Source organism: Diadema antillarum, unplaced genomic scaffold, assembly GCF_040938485.1.
Source record: "Diadema antillarum isolate AM-2024a unplaced genomic scaffold, OU_Dant_1.0 seq00000134_RagTag, whole genome shotgun sequence".
NCBI lineage: Eukaryota > Metazoa > Echinodermata > Echinoidea > Diadematoida > Diadematidae > Diadema > Diadema antillarum.
This window is the reverse complement of record NW_027271211.1, coordinates 79,689-96,840: the sequence shown is the minus strand read 5'-3', so window position 1 is coordinate 96,840 and position 17,152 is coordinate 79,689. Positions and strand designations below refer to the sequence as shown.

At 40.7% G+C, this 17,152-nt stretch overlaps 1 protein-coding gene across 1 annotated transcript in view; it reads left to right on the top strand.

Annotated features, from left to right (window-relative positions):
- Positions 1-13,107, top strand: part of LOC139727498 (protein C-ets-1-like) — a 48,174-nt gene extending 35,067 nt beyond the window's left edge. The window contains exons 7-9 of the mRNA XM_071638472.1: positions 1,028-1,321; positions 6,458-6,661; positions 9,934-13,107. Of these exons, the coding sequence (XP_071494573.1) occupies positions 1,028-1,321; positions 6,458-6,661; positions 9,934-10,271 (836 nt within the window). The 3' untranslated portion in view covers positions 10,272-13,107. The remainder of the gene's footprint in view (positions 1-1,027; positions 1,322-6,457; positions 6,662-9,933) is intronic.
- The last annotated feature ends 4,045 nt before the right edge of the window (positions 13,108-17,152 follow it).

The following is a 17,152-nucleotide window of genomic DNA, read 5'->3' as shown; positions in this document are numbered from 1 at the left end:
GCGATCATATTGTGTGCAGCTATCATATCATCTGGCGTGTGAATTGTTCGCTTACAATGTGTGAAATATTGGACAGGACGTGACAGAAACCTTTTCACTGCATGTCAGATGAAAGCCCTCGAGTGTACCTGCTGACCGAAACAATAAACTCTGCTGCCTGGTTTTCCGATTTCCTGTGCTTCTTTATTTTATGCAAACAAATGTCTCTTCCGTTCATCCGACCAGAACCCAGGATGTATCCACCTAATTGTTACTACGGTATGTTACACTTCCACTTGAGAAACTTAGGAATCTCTTTCCTGTAGTAAGGAGTTTTGGTCAGTTCCGTTTCCAAAGAAGTTTGCCGCCGTTTAGATATCAGAGGCTCACTTTATCGGGTTCGTTGTAGCTGAAGTTTGTGATGCAGTTGCTTGGCAACAGAGTGGTATCATTTTTTGAGTGAGACGATGACTTATCGGCCTGTTGTGAGGCATGTGACTGCTCCTGGAAAGGAACCTGGATTATTTTAGCCAAGAGAGGATGGATGAGGCTCATGCGGCTCTTGGTGTTTTGAAATGTGAAAATGTAGTGAACAGGATTGCACCAATGTGTCTCACTCCCGACAGATATTTGTAACATTTCCTTTTCGAGAGTTTTGAAAACTGACTGGTTATCTGAACCTCTGCTGCCTACACAAGGCGTACCTGGCTCTCTGCCTATCCCAGTCTAATCAGTTCTTACCAGTTTTGTGATGTGCCATGCTAGTAATGAAATTGATTGATATTTTCATTTTCCTTTTTGCTTTCAAGTCATACCTGATGCAAAAGCACAGACAGACGGACAGACAGATAAACACAGACCAGCAGACTATTCAAGTTTCTACCATTTTTGTTGGGTTGGGTTTTTCTTGTTTAAGTGAATTTCAGCAGCATCTTTTCATAAGCTATAGGGTTTATTTGCTTTTGTAATCCATGTTGTATTTATTTCTAAGATGAGATGATCAATGCTCACTCACCAAAAAATATATCCCACTCCACCCACTCACCAGGTTTCTCTGTAGACCAGCCCCAAGCGGTGCCAGTCTCCGCCCCCCAGTCCTCCGGCTTCAGCGATGGCATGTACCAGGTCTCCGAGTCCCTCCAGACGCTCAATGAGTTCAACGCCGAGGACATCCTCAACATCAAGCAGGAGGACACGGGCAGCAGCTCGGACTACTACAGCCTCGAGTCCTCGCCCAACTCCAACCAGCACTTCCTGGAAACGCCAACGCCCGAGTGCTACAACAACCCCCTCATGTACGAACCACCCATGCCTTACTTTAGCGGCCACAGTACATTCAAAGGTGAGAGTGAACCCATACCTTCTAGCAGCACTAACACCATGGGGCCCTCACCCCCACCCCCACCCCCCCATATATCCATAGAAAGCTGACCAAAGTTGAAACTGGTCCAACTTTGCCAAATCGTTGATAGAACATCTTAGTGTCAACCTGTCTTATAGTTTGTACAAGGTGGCATAATTTTCTCACAAAATTCTCTGCAAGGACAAATTGGGTGAGGTTCTTTTCAATACATGTTAAATCAAAGTGACACGTCAGCAAAGATTTGAGTGAATCAGGCAAGTAAGTACCAAGTAAGCTTCCTACACAGTTTGACTTTCTTAGAGTCATCCAGTGTGATGGGGGGGGGGGGGGGAGACTTTGGGGACGTCGTGGTTACGTGACCAAGCCAGCTATTTCAAGGTTCCCTTGGGACACCACATCAGTTGACTCACTGACATCCCAAGTTGTCGAAGCCTTCTGAAGACTCATCTTTACACTCTGTGCTCAATTTTACGTTGGAAATCTGATGCTTTTGTGGCATTGCTTTCATTCGATTCATATTTATCTTCTGGATGTAATCACTGGGAAAAAATTTCATCAGAACACCGAGAATTGTTCTTCAGTTTGTGATGAAATCGATTTTGTTTGTTGTCACCGTAAGTGCTGAAATCAGGAGAACTGGTACCACAATCATACAAGATTGGTAGAGGCTCACTCAATCCTTAACTTGTGATTAATATAGCAGTACCAAAAGTTAGTCAACTTTACAGAGTGCTAGCATTATTAAAGTAGAGCAGGGCTCATGGCACTGGTATTCCTTTGTGGGTGACTGTTGAAGGAATGGTGTGCGGTCCATTTACGGTCACTCTTCCGGATCGTGCCCTCCGTCCGGGCTTCAGCTGAGACATGGATCCATATAGTCCCTGATCTTTGCTCTACTACTTGATAATCTTCCCACTTACATGTTATGGACCAATGCATGCATGCGTTGACATCTAATCAGTAGCACAAAAGTGGTAGAGACTGCAGAAATCGCACCTTGCAATCATCCCCATCTACTGGCATGCCTGCAAGGTAGAGTTAACATCTAACTGAGTACTGGTAGTCACGTTTATGAGATGGGCCACCTTGGACTACCCTTTGGCATACAGAACATCAAGTGCACAAAGCACTTGTGAATCCTGGCATTGTTTTTCACAGGGTATGTGACTATGGGGCATCCCTTTGCATTGTCTTTTGGTAATAGAATCAGTGCGTTGTAGTATATGGTATCAGGCAGTCTTGAACATTGGCCTTCCACTGGTGTTAGAGCAGAGGGAGATCCCATGGGGCTATAAAAAGTCAGGAAAACAGGCAAAGGAAATTGATAGAACAGGCTTGCTCATCGCAATCGGAATTAAATCAGGGTGTGACCGTATCCACAAATGCCTTTTCCCTCTGGTGACTTTGGTTGATTTCCTATTAAAAAAAAATTCCAGTGGAGTGTCATCACGTTTACCATGTAGTAGAGCATGCAGACCTCTTTGCCCCCAAGCTTATTTTTAGCACTCCTTAATGTTTGCGTGTTAGGGTTTGGAACACTGTGGCCAGGTAGAGAGCGAACTGTTCATTCACCATTGGTATCACATAGCGTATCGGTATGTGTGCATGTAGCAGTTGAGGAGTGCTGCGCGTGGAACCATAGCATCATCCCAGTCTGTGTATTTGTCATCCCATGTTTGTCAGACATGGTTTTAGCTCACGCTGGTCCTACTTCACCCTCCCCAATCCCCCAAATTTAACTCCGAAGCCGTCCCTACAAATTGCACCAGCCATGTTAAGCCCCAGCACGGCTATAAATAGAGAATAAGCAACAGATTTCCAAGGCGTAATTAACAAGTTCCTCTCCGTGAGCCGCGTACAGGAAAGCCCCACGAATAAAACAACCCAGAAATGCTAAATCCCCGTTTGTCAGCCATGGGTTACCAAAGCAATCTCCAATGCTAAACTCCTTCATGAACTTCAAAGATGGCAGGGAAGGAGGGAAGGGGGGGGGGGGGGCATGGAAACAGAGCCGAAGTGATGAGTTGAATGTTGTCAACATCGTTCATTCACCACCGACTTTTGCCCATATAAGGGCGGACGGAGGAAGTGACGTGCGAGGCGTTTGCTGCAGGGCACTTCCTGAGCCCCGCTGCGCCTTTTCCTGGCTTCCCGTTCCAATCTGCATGCAGGACTCGTTTCCTACAGCAGCTCTTCTGTAGTGAGTAATGCGTACAGAAGCCCAATGTATATTTGGGTTGGTGGGGGGGGGGGGATGGGAGCAGCTTGTGTCCAAATGTAGAAGAAAGTTTGATTCGGTACGGACAGGAGGAGGGCAAACAGCCAGAGATGACATTGATCAATTAATTCCTGTTTGTGAAGGCTTTGAGAAGCGGGCACGCTCTGATGGAATTCGGCTGCCATCTTCTTCAGGCAGCATGGCATCACGTGAGACGGGCGAGGAGGATGCTCCTGTCCTCCCCGGGCAGGATGAGATACTGTAAAAGTGGATATTTTTGCATGATTAATTTTTCGCGCTCGGCTGGGTTAGATAAATTTCGCATGTTTTTAATTCCGCGGAATCAGGACATAATTTACTGGAACATATGACATGTGAAAATATGCATGTGATTTTTGCGCTACTTTCTGGTTTGCGCAAAATGCGCGAAAACTTCCACGCTGCCAAATTTTCCTCTTTTACAGTACTCCTCAGCGGAACGCATATGATGACACAACCTTCATATCGCAGGTGCTATGCCCCAGACATGGTCCTATCACATCTCCAATGGCAGTCAAATGCTGCTACTCACCATTCACTGTTAAATATAACAAATCAGGGCTACGTTTTATCAAAAGATATACTTGATTATAAATTCCCTTACCACACAGGCTGCCATAGACTTATGATAGAAATCAACTATCAATTACAACTCCTCATAAAACATGGCCCTGAAGTTTTTCTCTTTGGACATTTGTCAATGCTCTTTCTATCATGAAAACTCTTTGGAAATATACAAGTAGTAGAAGATGATTTTTTTTTTCTTGAAAGTAAATGAGGGAAAACAGTAAGCTACACCTTCTTCAAAAGGATTTCACATATGGCCATTCTGTTGGTTGAGTTCCTGCAATGGCCAAAAAAAAAAAAAAAAAAATCATATTTATGGACAGGTTCTGTCTAGGTGCAGATGACAGGTCCACTGTGATATCTTATTGTTACTTTATAAACCAGTGTGCATATTTTTACAAAATGACACTCATTGATTGCTGTAACGTTGAAGGATGTATCATAGCCTAAAAGATGGGAGTTTTTTCCATTTGGTATGGTTATCAGCCACTCTTCCCCCCCCCCCCCCCCCCCCCCCCCCCCCCCCCACACACACACACTAATACACTCTCCAACCCAACCCAGTTGCTGTCATCCTACTCCAGGGAGTGTAGCCGACTTGTTTACCTCTGGCTTAGAAGTGCTCATGTCCCCCTCCCCCTTCTACTGCCGCTCTTTGAAATGCTTTGCCCCCTCACCCTGAGCTCATTGTCCAACAATGCACAAACAACCAGAGATTAAGTATGTATACTTAAAACCATCACAGTAATAATAACAATATTGTGCATCACAACAACTTTCATGGAAAAATATGTTTTTGTAACAAGTCAGCAATAGAAAACTGTTGCAGAGAATATAGGGAGGTGAATGATTCATGCAAAATATGGCAAATTGTCAAAAAAATCATCTATGTTCAAAAGCATCTATGATTTCCCCTTGGACATGTCAGAGTGGCTGTCTACACTTCAAGTACCACTGCAAAGTAGAACTATTCACTTATCACGTAGAGTATCCTGACCTACAGCATTCAGTAATGAATTAACAGTTCAAATTAAGATCTCCATAGCTGTCTTTATCAGTAGTTGTTGTTATTGTGATGAAACATAAAAACATGAACTCAAGTGCCACTATATTATGACTCTGTTGCTTAAAGCATGGTGTAATCTTGTCTTAGTGCATTGGAAAGAGCAGCAGCTGCTAGCATCAAGCAGTATGTAATCCAACTACTCGTGCCTGGAAGCTTCATGTGGAAAGACTAAGAGTCACAGAGTCTGGGAGAAGTAGGAAATGGTACTCTGAACTTGGAGCGAGTCTCTTCTCCCGTTCAGAGTGTGAAAACTCGCTGTATATCCTGTGATCTAAATTTAAAGCCCTATGACCTTCCACGTGAACGCAAACATTAGAATCCATCTGGCGCTAGACGCGATTACTGCCTTTAAGCAGAGAGAGAGAAGAGATGTGCCGCACTGGCAAAGAACCAAATATAGTATGATCCTTGGTGGATGGAAAACAACAGACAGCAGGTCGCTGGGGTGCAGTAGCACACAAACATAACATGACACAGCTTAAAGTACTTGTTGAGAGCCGGAGTTTAGACCGCTCAAAAAAGAATGTGCTGTTTCTCTGTTACTATGCTATTATCTTGAGAAAGAAAACATCGCAGAAGAGTTAAGTAAGTGTAGGTTTTTAGCAGGAATGAATTTATGGCAAATGCCAGCCCCTAAAAAACACGATTAAATGCTTTGTTATAGACACCAACCCCCAAGTGAAACTTTGTCGACTACATTAGTACAAACAAAACTCAAGGGCGTATGATGGCAGGTACATTTGAATTAGTTGGCTAATTTTGAAGAGTTACTAAGTAGTCTTGGAAAGTATTCCATGGCAAGAGGCGTAACATTGGTGATTTTGGTCCACCGCGTACAGAATTCTTTCTGGAGTGAGAAGTGGTGAACACCAGAATATGCAATCAAGGCACTGATTAAACTGGTCATTTTCTCAAATGATCACAAAATGCAACCATTATATTCGTCCTCCCTGGCAATTGGAGTGTTATCTTGTTACAGAGGACATACTTAAAGTGTCTTCACACATTTTGCAATATTATGTAGTATTATGAGATGGTTGTCTGCTTTGCTGCTTTTTTAGTTCTTTTCATTTGCATTGACTTTCACCTCTTTGAATTTATTTCTGTTTGCTTGCATCAACCTCATTCCTTCATTGACATTTTGTTTGATCTGTAGGATCAGTTTTCACCCTTTCATTGCTTTTTCTAATTCCTGATCCCTTTTTTTGTTCTCTTTCTCATGTAGGCAACCAGTTCACCCCCTTTGAGACCTATGAGGGGCACCAGCCCAGCCCCGCCCCTTACCAACAAGTCCCACGTTCCCTGTCTGACAGTTGTACTAGCTCCGATCTGAGTAGCATCAGCGGGGCCTCGCGGTCAGACTCGCCCCTTGCTGGGGACGTCTCGTCAAACCCCGTAATCCCGGCCGCTGTGCTGGCGGGCTACTCCGGTAAGACCATTCCTCCAATGTGTCCCACTCTTTGTTGTTTTGTTTAAAATCATTTTAATTGTCTTAAGAGGGGATAGGTATGATTTATTCATCTGTGCAAGTGTATTAGATACTTATCTCATCTAAAGGGCATTGTTTTGGCAATGTCTCGCCTTGGTGGCGTACTGGTTGAAGAGACTCTCAGATCCTTTCCAATGAAGCTCATTGGCACCTCATCATGATGTCATCATTATGAAAAAGAAGAAAACAAACTCTGCCGGGAACATGAATGCCTGCCGTGATGACGTAAAGGCAAATCCATCTGCCTAATTTACCTTCTCTTTCGGCCTGCATTCATGTTCTTTGTTTCAAGCGCAGCAGATTGACACAGTGCCATTGTAGAGGGCTCAACATTTTCTAAGGGGCGAGCTTGGCTGCCATTAAATGCCAGTATGTCTGTGAAAGTTTCTGTCAGCCAATGAGGAGTCCGCCAATTTCGACAGAGGCATTATTACCTGCTGACATGGCGAACTTCCAAGCAAGCCTTTGCGTCAGTTAATTCAGCATGGACAGTCGTCTATCCCTGTTTGTGCCATGTTTGTGTTGTTGCATCTTACCCCTCACAATGCACACAAGGCTTTATTCTTCGCTGTTCCCCCACCCCCCTCTCCCCTGAACCCCATGCATGAACAGTACTACCTGGTACATTGTACCTGTGAGATGATGCAACCAAAAACACACTAAATAATGTTGTCATCGCCCAAATATTTTCACGTTCTTAATGCCTAGATGGTTGTGTAATTCCCACACTCTGTGTCTTGAAGAAGCAAATATTCAAGTGCTGAAATAGGTTGAAATTTCATCCAATATTTCATTTCAACAAGATGATTTGATGAACACTACAAAACCTGCAAAATTGTGTGTAACCTTCATCACTACACTTCCCTTTAATAGCAGACACTTTTAGAATGCAGCACTGCAAATGATATTCAATTAAACTTTCAAATGAGTTTATGCTAAAGTTGTCTCTTTATATGAGGGTATTTTCTTAATTGCCAGGCATTTCTAATTAAGAAAATGTGTGTGTTTATTTTAGATTTTTGAAGGCAACATTAATCTCAATTCAATTAAGATTGCGGAGAGTTTATGTAATAATCGCTAGAATTTTGGTCAAAACAGATCTATAATAAACTGAGCCAACTTTGATGTATGTGTGTGGGGGGACTGTTGTAAATGAGCAGATTGATAGAATCAAAACAGACTTCTGGCAATAATATTTGTAACACCTCATGCCATTGTCAAGACGAAGCCATAGCTGCTGAGAGATGATTGTGGTTTGAGTTGAAGGACAGGCCGGGGCCAACCCAGCCACCGTGGCGACTCCGGCCTCGACATGCCTGGTGGCGCACTTGACAATGAGGCTTGCCAATTAGCTGCCGCTGAGCTTTTCAGATACGAGACCATTGTGTCACACCGGTTCGTGCATGCGTTCTGGGCCTTTTCAGTGCTGCTGAATTATCACAAGACCAGATAATTATCAAATACCTTTCTTTTTTATGGGAGACTGTCTGAGGAAACTTTTTATGATTGATGGGAAAGCTGTCTGGATCAGAATGGTTGAAATCTAAGGAAGAGAGTAACAAAAGTTTAGCAGAAGTGTTTGTGAAATCTGAGAAAAAGTGTGAAAGTTTGTTGGTAAATAATCCAAAGTAACATATTTTCCTCTTTCAAAGGACAGCGTGTGCATTGGGCATGCCTCTATTTCAGCCAACATCAGCATTAGATACAAGGCATCCTCAAATTGGCAATCACTGCTTCAGATCCCCACCAGTATTTTAATTTTGCATTGCAAATACCCGGTAAAGCATAATATTTCACGTTGTTGAACCCAATAGGTTACCACCACAGTTTGTTATGAAACGATGTTATAATAGCTGAAATAGGAATTCTCTTGTTAGTAGCTTTGTAGAATAAAGATATTCATTATGTTGTGTGTGATAATTTTTGGTCCACTAATTCTTTGTGTTGGGAAATATACATTCTTTTTTGCTGCGTAATTAGTAATTTATGACAAACACTTGAATAGCTAGTGTGGAGATACATTGTTATCACCAAAAGTTTTCCAGAGGATTCCACACGGAGGGCCTGGATTGACCCCCTGTTCGTTCAAACATGAGATTTTTTGTTTTATCATTCTCAGTGATTTGATGGAGGTAGGGGAGGATTGTTGTGGTTTTCTGCTCATTTCCTAAATATTTTGGTATTGCTAGCATCATATTCAATGCTGTCTGACGCGATGTGTGACAATTACGAAGCCATTCATGTCGTTTGTTATTGTTTATCGTACGCGCTCATGCGGGACCGGGTCTGCGAGCTATCTTTCCTCTTGTCTGGAACCGTAGATTCAGTCAACCGCACCCTCTTTCTTTAAAGATAGGTGCGTTCGGCGGCGCCCGCGAGTGCAATTTCCCATGGCAAAGTGCATTCAGGTCTTACTTGTCGCCTCTCTAGCTGTGTAATGAACTTGTGTGTCATTTACCTAGGTGACTCTCAGATGTCCCCTTCATCTCTTATTAAACAAGGAGAAACAAGATGACAATGAAAACTAGACAGAAACGTGCCAAGTTTTAATTCTTTTGCGCTACCATAGTGACTTCTGAAGTGTTACATCTGTGTGCTTTCCTGGTGTGACGAGACTGCATTGTTATTGAAGGACTGTAGGGTCGCTGGAATGTCACTTCAAGTCATTGACTTGACGGCCTACATGTGTATATCTGTGGGATATAATTTCTTGATACACCTCTACCATTATATTCGTGCACATACTTTTTACAATGGAATCTGTTCTGCAGTAGAGTGATATATGCAATAGAAACGGTCACTTCATGCTTTGTTGCTTGGCTTCCAGATACATGTATTAAGTATGCATTCCTCATATGCAGTAAGGTTTGTGAAAAGCTAGACTTGTATTGCATGATTGACAGGTTCAAAAATGGAAGAAGTGATTTTTGTGCTTGATGTGAATATGCTTACTAAGTTGTACTCTTCATCCTTCTATGTTTTGTTTTGGGTTGTTTGTTTTTTTTGGCACCCCCACAAATATTGGTTAAAAGTTTTTAAATGCTTGTTGCAGACATAAATGTTTGCAAGGCAGGCATTCTTCTTTGTTGTTAATAGCCACTCACTATGATCACTGGGTGGACCTAATTCCGATCTTTCTAGCACTGAGACCAGTGTCCATTGGTCACCTCACTGACCAGTGCATTGTTGTTGTTTTGGTTTACCTCCTACAGGAAGTGGACCGATCCAGCTGTGGCAGTTTCTGTTGGAGTTGCTGACAGACAAGACCTGCCAACACATCATCAGCTGGACCGGGGACGGTTGGGAGTTCAAGCTGTCCGACCCGGACGAGGTGGCCCGGAGGTGGGGCAAGCGGAAGAACAAGCCCAAGATGAACTACGAGAAGCTCAGCCGTGGCCTGCGCTATTACTACGACAAGAATATCATCCACAAGACGGCGGGCAAGCGGTACGTCTACCGCTTCGTCTGCGACCTGCAGAGCCTGCTGGGGTACTCGCCGGAGGAGCTCCACGAGATGGTCGGAGTCAGCCCCGCGCGGGACGATGACTGATAAGCGTTGCCGCAGAGATGGAAAGACTTTCTTGAATCACACGAACTGCTTGCCTCTACCTACCTTTTCACACGAGACTTGGTTTTCATGCTTGTGCTGGCAGGTTTCTCCGCCGTGCCACCGACAGGACCGCTATGACTCCGTCACTGAACGTGGTATGCGTGAGAAACCTGTGAGTTTAGTGCTAGATCGTGCAAGCGGTGACATCTCGTCCAGTGTAAATCGCCTGTTGATTGCATAAGATTGGGATGTGGTCAGCGGAGTGTGATCTGTAGATGTTTGTATCTCCTGCCATAATGAGGAGAATAGAGGCACTCACTGTGGAATTCATGCTTCGCACAGCTAAAGATTACCTTGGTAAGAGCGAATTCAAAACTGTCTGTTGTACACGTACCATTCACCACACAACAAGATGGAAAATTATGTATTTTTGCACATGCAGTGCTTTTTCGTCCAAAAATGTCGAGAGAGGAGGGCACCGCGTTCTAGCGATACTCGCCAAGCACCTCCTAGTAGTTTTTTAAACATGTTTTAAGACTGTTTTACGATGAAAAGACAGGAAAAACTTGGTAGTTGGATGTCCAGAGTTTGTCTAGAATGTACTTACACAGAGGTGCTGATGCATGCTTTTGTACATTAAGCTAAAAAAAAAAGATTGATGCTAATGTCAGCTGGCTTGACATGGTGGATTTAGCAGTTCTCTCCTGTTTTTTAAATGAACATGTACTATTTTAGATGATAAAGTCCTAAGCACTTCCTGTGTTGTAAAGAAAGGCTGAAAAACAGAACTATTGTCTTTGTATGTATTTACGCTTGTGCAGAAGTAGTGTCCAGATTCAAGGATATGCGAATAGTTGATTCATTTTGTTTTTCAGTCCTGACAACTACAACAACAAAATATTGATTTTAAGATTTATTACAGTGTTACAAATGCGAATGTGTCAGATAATTTTCATTTTCAACCAGAAAGGAATGTTTGTCTCGGTTCGAATTGGTATGCTCATAAGGCTTTCATTTAACAGGGATACAGTTCCATTTGAATTTTTCAAAAGAATGTGAAAAACTTGCCGCCACTTATCTAATATGAAGGAAAAATTCCTCTACAAACAGTCAGTCTTTATCCATCGAAACACACATTCCACTTTCTGATAATTTTTTTTTGTTTTGTCGTTGTTTAAAATGATGTGTAGTTTACATTCCTGCAGGAGCGACATGTAACTCCATACGATAATGTGTCATCTCACAGGACAAATTCCTTTGGTGCTCATACATACAACGTATCAATGTCCAAAAGATACAAAGAATACAATTCCATTTATTGTCCATACTTGTCAGATAAAATGTCTGATGATGTCTGACAATGTCTCATGGCAGACGAAAGGTGCTATGTCATATCATTCCTTCAGAGTAGTTTTGTATAAAGAGTGTCTCGTTTGATTTTTTTACAATTTGGGCGCTGTGCAACATCCTTTTCTATTTTGTGCTTTTCTTACCTGCATTTTAAGCGATTCAGAGCGAGGCAAGATGTATGCAACAAACATGCAGATTGTCTGAGAGAAGATATGTTTGAATTCAGACTGAGAAGTCAAAGGGATGGGGAAAGCGTTGGCAGAACCCAACCCTATTATTGTAAGCTGCTAGTTTATGCCTTTGCTTTTTGGATGGCAAACTCGCATGGATGCATTCATGGGGAGGTACCTCCCCCATTTGGCTTGCAGATGCATCGTAGGGTCGTTTGTTGTCTTCACGTTGTTTGTGCCTTGATATAGTTTTGAGAAAATATTGCCTTCTAGAAATGTACTGAGAGAGAGAGTTACGACATGGATAGTTTTTAGTACAGGCGACATTCAGAAAAACACATTTTTTATATTTGTACTTACAATTTTCTGTACAGAGAAACTTTGCAAGCCTGTTGTATGTATGCGTGATTGAGTGTGTTAACTTGTTTGTACATGTATGTTTTAATGAGTGTGCAATTTGTGCTTCATTGTATAAAACAGAAGAATACATAGAGAGAAATTGTGTGTGTGTGTGTGTGTGTGTGTGTGTGTGTGTGTGGAGAGAGAGAGAAGATTGATAATATGCATTGCCTTTGATATTAGTGAGTGGTGGAGAATCAACTTGTATGTACATGTTCATGTCACAGAATAGGGTGTATGTGTCATGCACTCACCATGCATTCACTGTGCATTCACTATGTGCTCACTGCAGACATTGTGTGTTCACTGCAGTCTGTATGTGTATGCCATGCATTCAGTGTGTGTGTACACAATGCATTCATTTGTGTTCACAGTGCATTCAATATGTGTTCATAATGCATTCAATGTGTTCACAGTGCATTCAATGAATGCATTCAATGTGTGTTCACACAGCATTCAGTGAGTGTCAGCTGGCCATTCAGTGCACATTCACTCTTGCATTCATGAGCACTGTACTGCATCGGGAGAGAGGACAAACTAACAGATTGAATGCACAACTCACGTTCTGTATATAGCTTACTGTGAGTATGTCACTGGTATTTGCACTGTCTGTAGTGCATGTTGTAAAATAAAAGCAAACAGAAGTCCAGATGCATTTGTTGTAAAAAGGCCTTTGACACATGGAAATGAATATGTTTGTATTTTTCACAATTTTCTATGTAAAACTTTTTGTTAATCACAGAATGAGAGTTAAATATTTATGTTTGTTTTGTTTATAGTGGTGTTGTTTAGTGCTGGCACTCACGACATCTACTTTTGATATACACCACACGTGAAGACCAATCTAATATTTTGCTGTAATTTTTCTTTCATTGCCTTGATAATTTTCCTTTGGAAATCCACTCTTCACATATTACTGTCAGAGAAATGATACAAGTGCTGTAAAGTTCGACTCGTTACGGATATTAAACTTTGCATCATAAGTTTTGATTCTCTGAGATGATATTGGACTGAAGTGGCATGATTGAAACCATGTTATGAGTTTGTTTCAAATGATTTGCTTTTTTTTTTTCTACAAAGGGAAATATGTGTGAAGCAACCACATGCATTATGTTATGTTATCGTTGCCTGAGTTATGTTACTGTGCCTTGAATAGAGACAACTGGTCTCTCTGAATTGACAGATATGAGTTCTGAAAATAAATTGTGGAAATGTCAACATAAATTGTGGAATCCTGCTCAATGTATTATTCTTTTAGTGTGCACACAGAGTAGATTTGTTCTTGAATTTACCCATTGCAATGAATACTACCAAGGAAGAGTAAAATCCTGTGTCTGTGTGTGTGTGTGTTGGTGTCTGTGTATTTGCATGTGGGTTCTGTAGCATAGTAAGTGATAAAAATGATAGTGTAATGGCTATATTGAAGAGAGGGGATGTGTGTGTGTGTGTGTGTGTGTGTGTGTGTGTGTGCGCGCATGTGTTTTTGAAGTATAGTGCAACAGAAGTAGAGCAATTAGAAGTACTACAAATGGAGTATTTCATGGGTGTCATTACTGCAAAAGGATATGATATACTGTATATTATCATATAGGGCTGGGCATTAGCAGTAACCCGATGGCCCAGGACCACTCATACAATTGTAATTCATGTTGGTAAACCAAGTTTCTAAAAAATACTATCCTTTGGTGGTCAGATCTAGCACTTACATTCAACATGGATTGTTATGTTTCCATTTTTTTTTTTTTTTTTTTTGGGGGGGGGGGCCAACAGAATATCAGATTCAAGGACTTTAGTGGCGAAAATGGATTCTCTGTTTGCCCGTTCGGACCATGAAAATCTTCGAATTTTAAATTTTTGTGGCCCGAAATAATAAGAAACATAAAACTTGAATTATTTCAACTTTAGCTACCAGATTGGGCCACCAAATAATAGCCTTTTTGAAAATTATATATATGAAAGAGATAAAGAGAGAGGGAGGGAGAGAGGAAATGAAAAGTGACACTTAACAAAATAACTGGGACGTAATTGTTCAAGAAAAATGCATGAAATGTCCATTTAACATGTTCACTGTGCAACAATAATTTAACCAGAGGCGATATGAAATCCTATATACAAACAATGACCAAGGTCGATCCTCTGAAGTGGTTTATTTGCGCTTACTTACCTGTAGTCAAAACATTTCCACACACAGTTTGTTTGTAATTTCTTGGCAAAATTTGTTTAAGCAGACCACTGTTTTCACTAAAAGTGATGAAAGGACAACAGCCGACCAATAGAAGCCCAAAATTCAAATAATCAGACCATATCTACCAATAAAAGTGATTTGTTCGTGTTTTGTATTTGTAATCTATTTTGTCTCACTGTATCTTTATCCCTGTATATCAGACGCAATTCAGCTACTCGGCTGCGAAGTTTGATGATCAATAAACAATTCAATCAAATCAATCAATCAATCAAATCAATCAATCAAATCAATCAAGGACAACAACCAACCTCTAATAACTTAAAAGGAGGGTACAGTATTGGTGGAGATGAGAATTGGGCTTTTAACTTTTTGAGAGATACCAAAAAAGCACTTACGAAATAATACAGAGCATATCATTTTAAGAGGAATACAAAGTTTATTCGATGAAAATCAGGTTTGGAATGACTGAAACATCCATAAACAAAGTAAAACAAAGCGATCGTAATAAAGTGTGGGTCCCACACTTTACTAGAATCGCTCTGTTTTGGATATTTCAGCCATTTCAAAACCAATTTTCATCAAACAAACGTTGAATTCCTCTTGGAATTACATGCTCTTTCATATTTCCTATGAGGTTTCTCATAATCTCACCAAAAAATGTTAGAAACGTGATATTAGGTCTCAACCAAAACTATACGATCCCTTTAAATGACTTATAATGATACTAACATCTTATTCCAAAGAGATGTCCGAAACAATGACGTCACTTGGGTCGAGGCTCTCAGTTTGGCTTAAAAAAAAAGAAAAAAAAAACCGGAATAGAATTGCTTGGAAATTTATGTTCTTGGTCAAAATTCAAATTGGCCATTATTATCAATAAAATGATGAAAGGGCTACAACCGACCACTGAAAATTTCGAGGACATATGATGATAATAACACCTTATTCTAAAGAGAAATCTGAAACATTAGACGATGGTGACGTCACTTGGGTCAAAGCTCTCAAAGTTTCAGCCAAAAAACAAAAACAAAAACAAAAACAAAAAACAACCCGGCGTGGAATTTCTTGGAAATTGTTGTTCTTGGTAAAATTCAATTAGTCAGGTCAGTTTTATATATATATTTGAAAAAAAAAATGATTTAGGACAACAACAGACCACTGAAAATATAACATGATATTAGCATCTTATTCTAACAGTCTAAAGAGATGTGTGAAACAGTAGACGATGACGTCATTTGGGTCAAAGTTCTCAGTTGGTTTCACACAAAATAACCGGAAATAAGCGTGAAATTGCTCGGAAATGTCGGTTAGGGCAAGTTATTTGTTTCGTACTATGAAATGGAAAACTTATTTTCCTTTAGTATCATTACAGGAAGATTTGGATGTGAGAAGAATGTGAATCATATCGGCATGTCATTTTACTCCGTAATGAACGAAATCGGAGTGATCTAAATGCAAGAGCTGCACGGTTGAGCTTGACCCAGATGTTTGCTGTAGAATTGATTATCCTCCTATTACCGTTGAGTTGGCTCCTCTGTGTTTTATGGGTGGGGGGATGGCTGGAACTGATTGAATTCATTGAATCTAAGTAAAATTTACCCAAAAAAGACAGACGGATAAACAGAAAAAACGGAACTTTAAACTTTAAACTTGTTAAGGACGAGTCCCGAGTATACTCGGGCAGGGGACTATAGTGGGAAATGCGTGTTGTAGCAAAATCAGCCCGTCCTCAACGGGTTAAAAACGTGTCAGGTGTACAGTTATAAATAAAAAAAAAATAATAATATTTCCCTGACCAAAACAAATAGTATCTATGCAGATAGACAACAAGGGACTCAATAATGAAATGGCACCTTATGGAATACATTAGTATTGGGTAGTAAACGTTAATGAGATATAAAGTTCCAAAGCCAAAATCCCATGATGTTGTTTCTGGGATTTACTATACACTTTTGTATTGGATTAAACAGCAGATCACGTGACATTGTGACAATCTTACTGTCTTAATAATATCATCTTGTCACATCTGGGATGTTCTATCTGTGAAGCGAGGTTTCGTTCGGTTATATTGTGTCCATGATATATCAATGTGCAAATTACTGTAACCGTGGTCATGTTTAGCACGAGAACTTCCGGCAAGCCCTGATTCTGCTGCTACTCTTCCCGAATATTCTTTCCTTCTTCCGGGATCGTGTTAATGTGTATGTGTGATTCACAAATTTCGACCATCATAATCGCTGTTTTCACGCACAGGCTTTATCTTTTTTTTTTCCCCATTGCCAGTATAACGGACTGCACGTACGTGTTCGTGCAATCTCTCATGAATGCGCGTGTTTCGCATTACTGTGAACATGACTGTAGGGAAAAGTTTCCTGTCGCTGAACAGACAATACTGTCCCCGTATATTACTAATCCATTGAGTTTGTGGTATGACAGCAGCCATTAGTGTCTGCGGTAATGCTACACCATTCCTCGTGTTCACAATCACGCTATCACAGTACAGTACACAATAGGACTCGTAATATTGATAATGATGATGATCATGATCATGATTATGATGATATATCAATGATAATAGTAATAGTAATAGTAATAATAGTAGTAGTAGTAATAATAATAATGATGATAATAACAATAATAATAATGATGATAATAATTTTGATAGTAATGATAACGATGCTAATGACATGATAATGATAACAATAATATTAATAATAATGATGATGATAATAACAATATTTTATCTGACAAGCCTCTTCAGTGCCAGCAGTACTGCT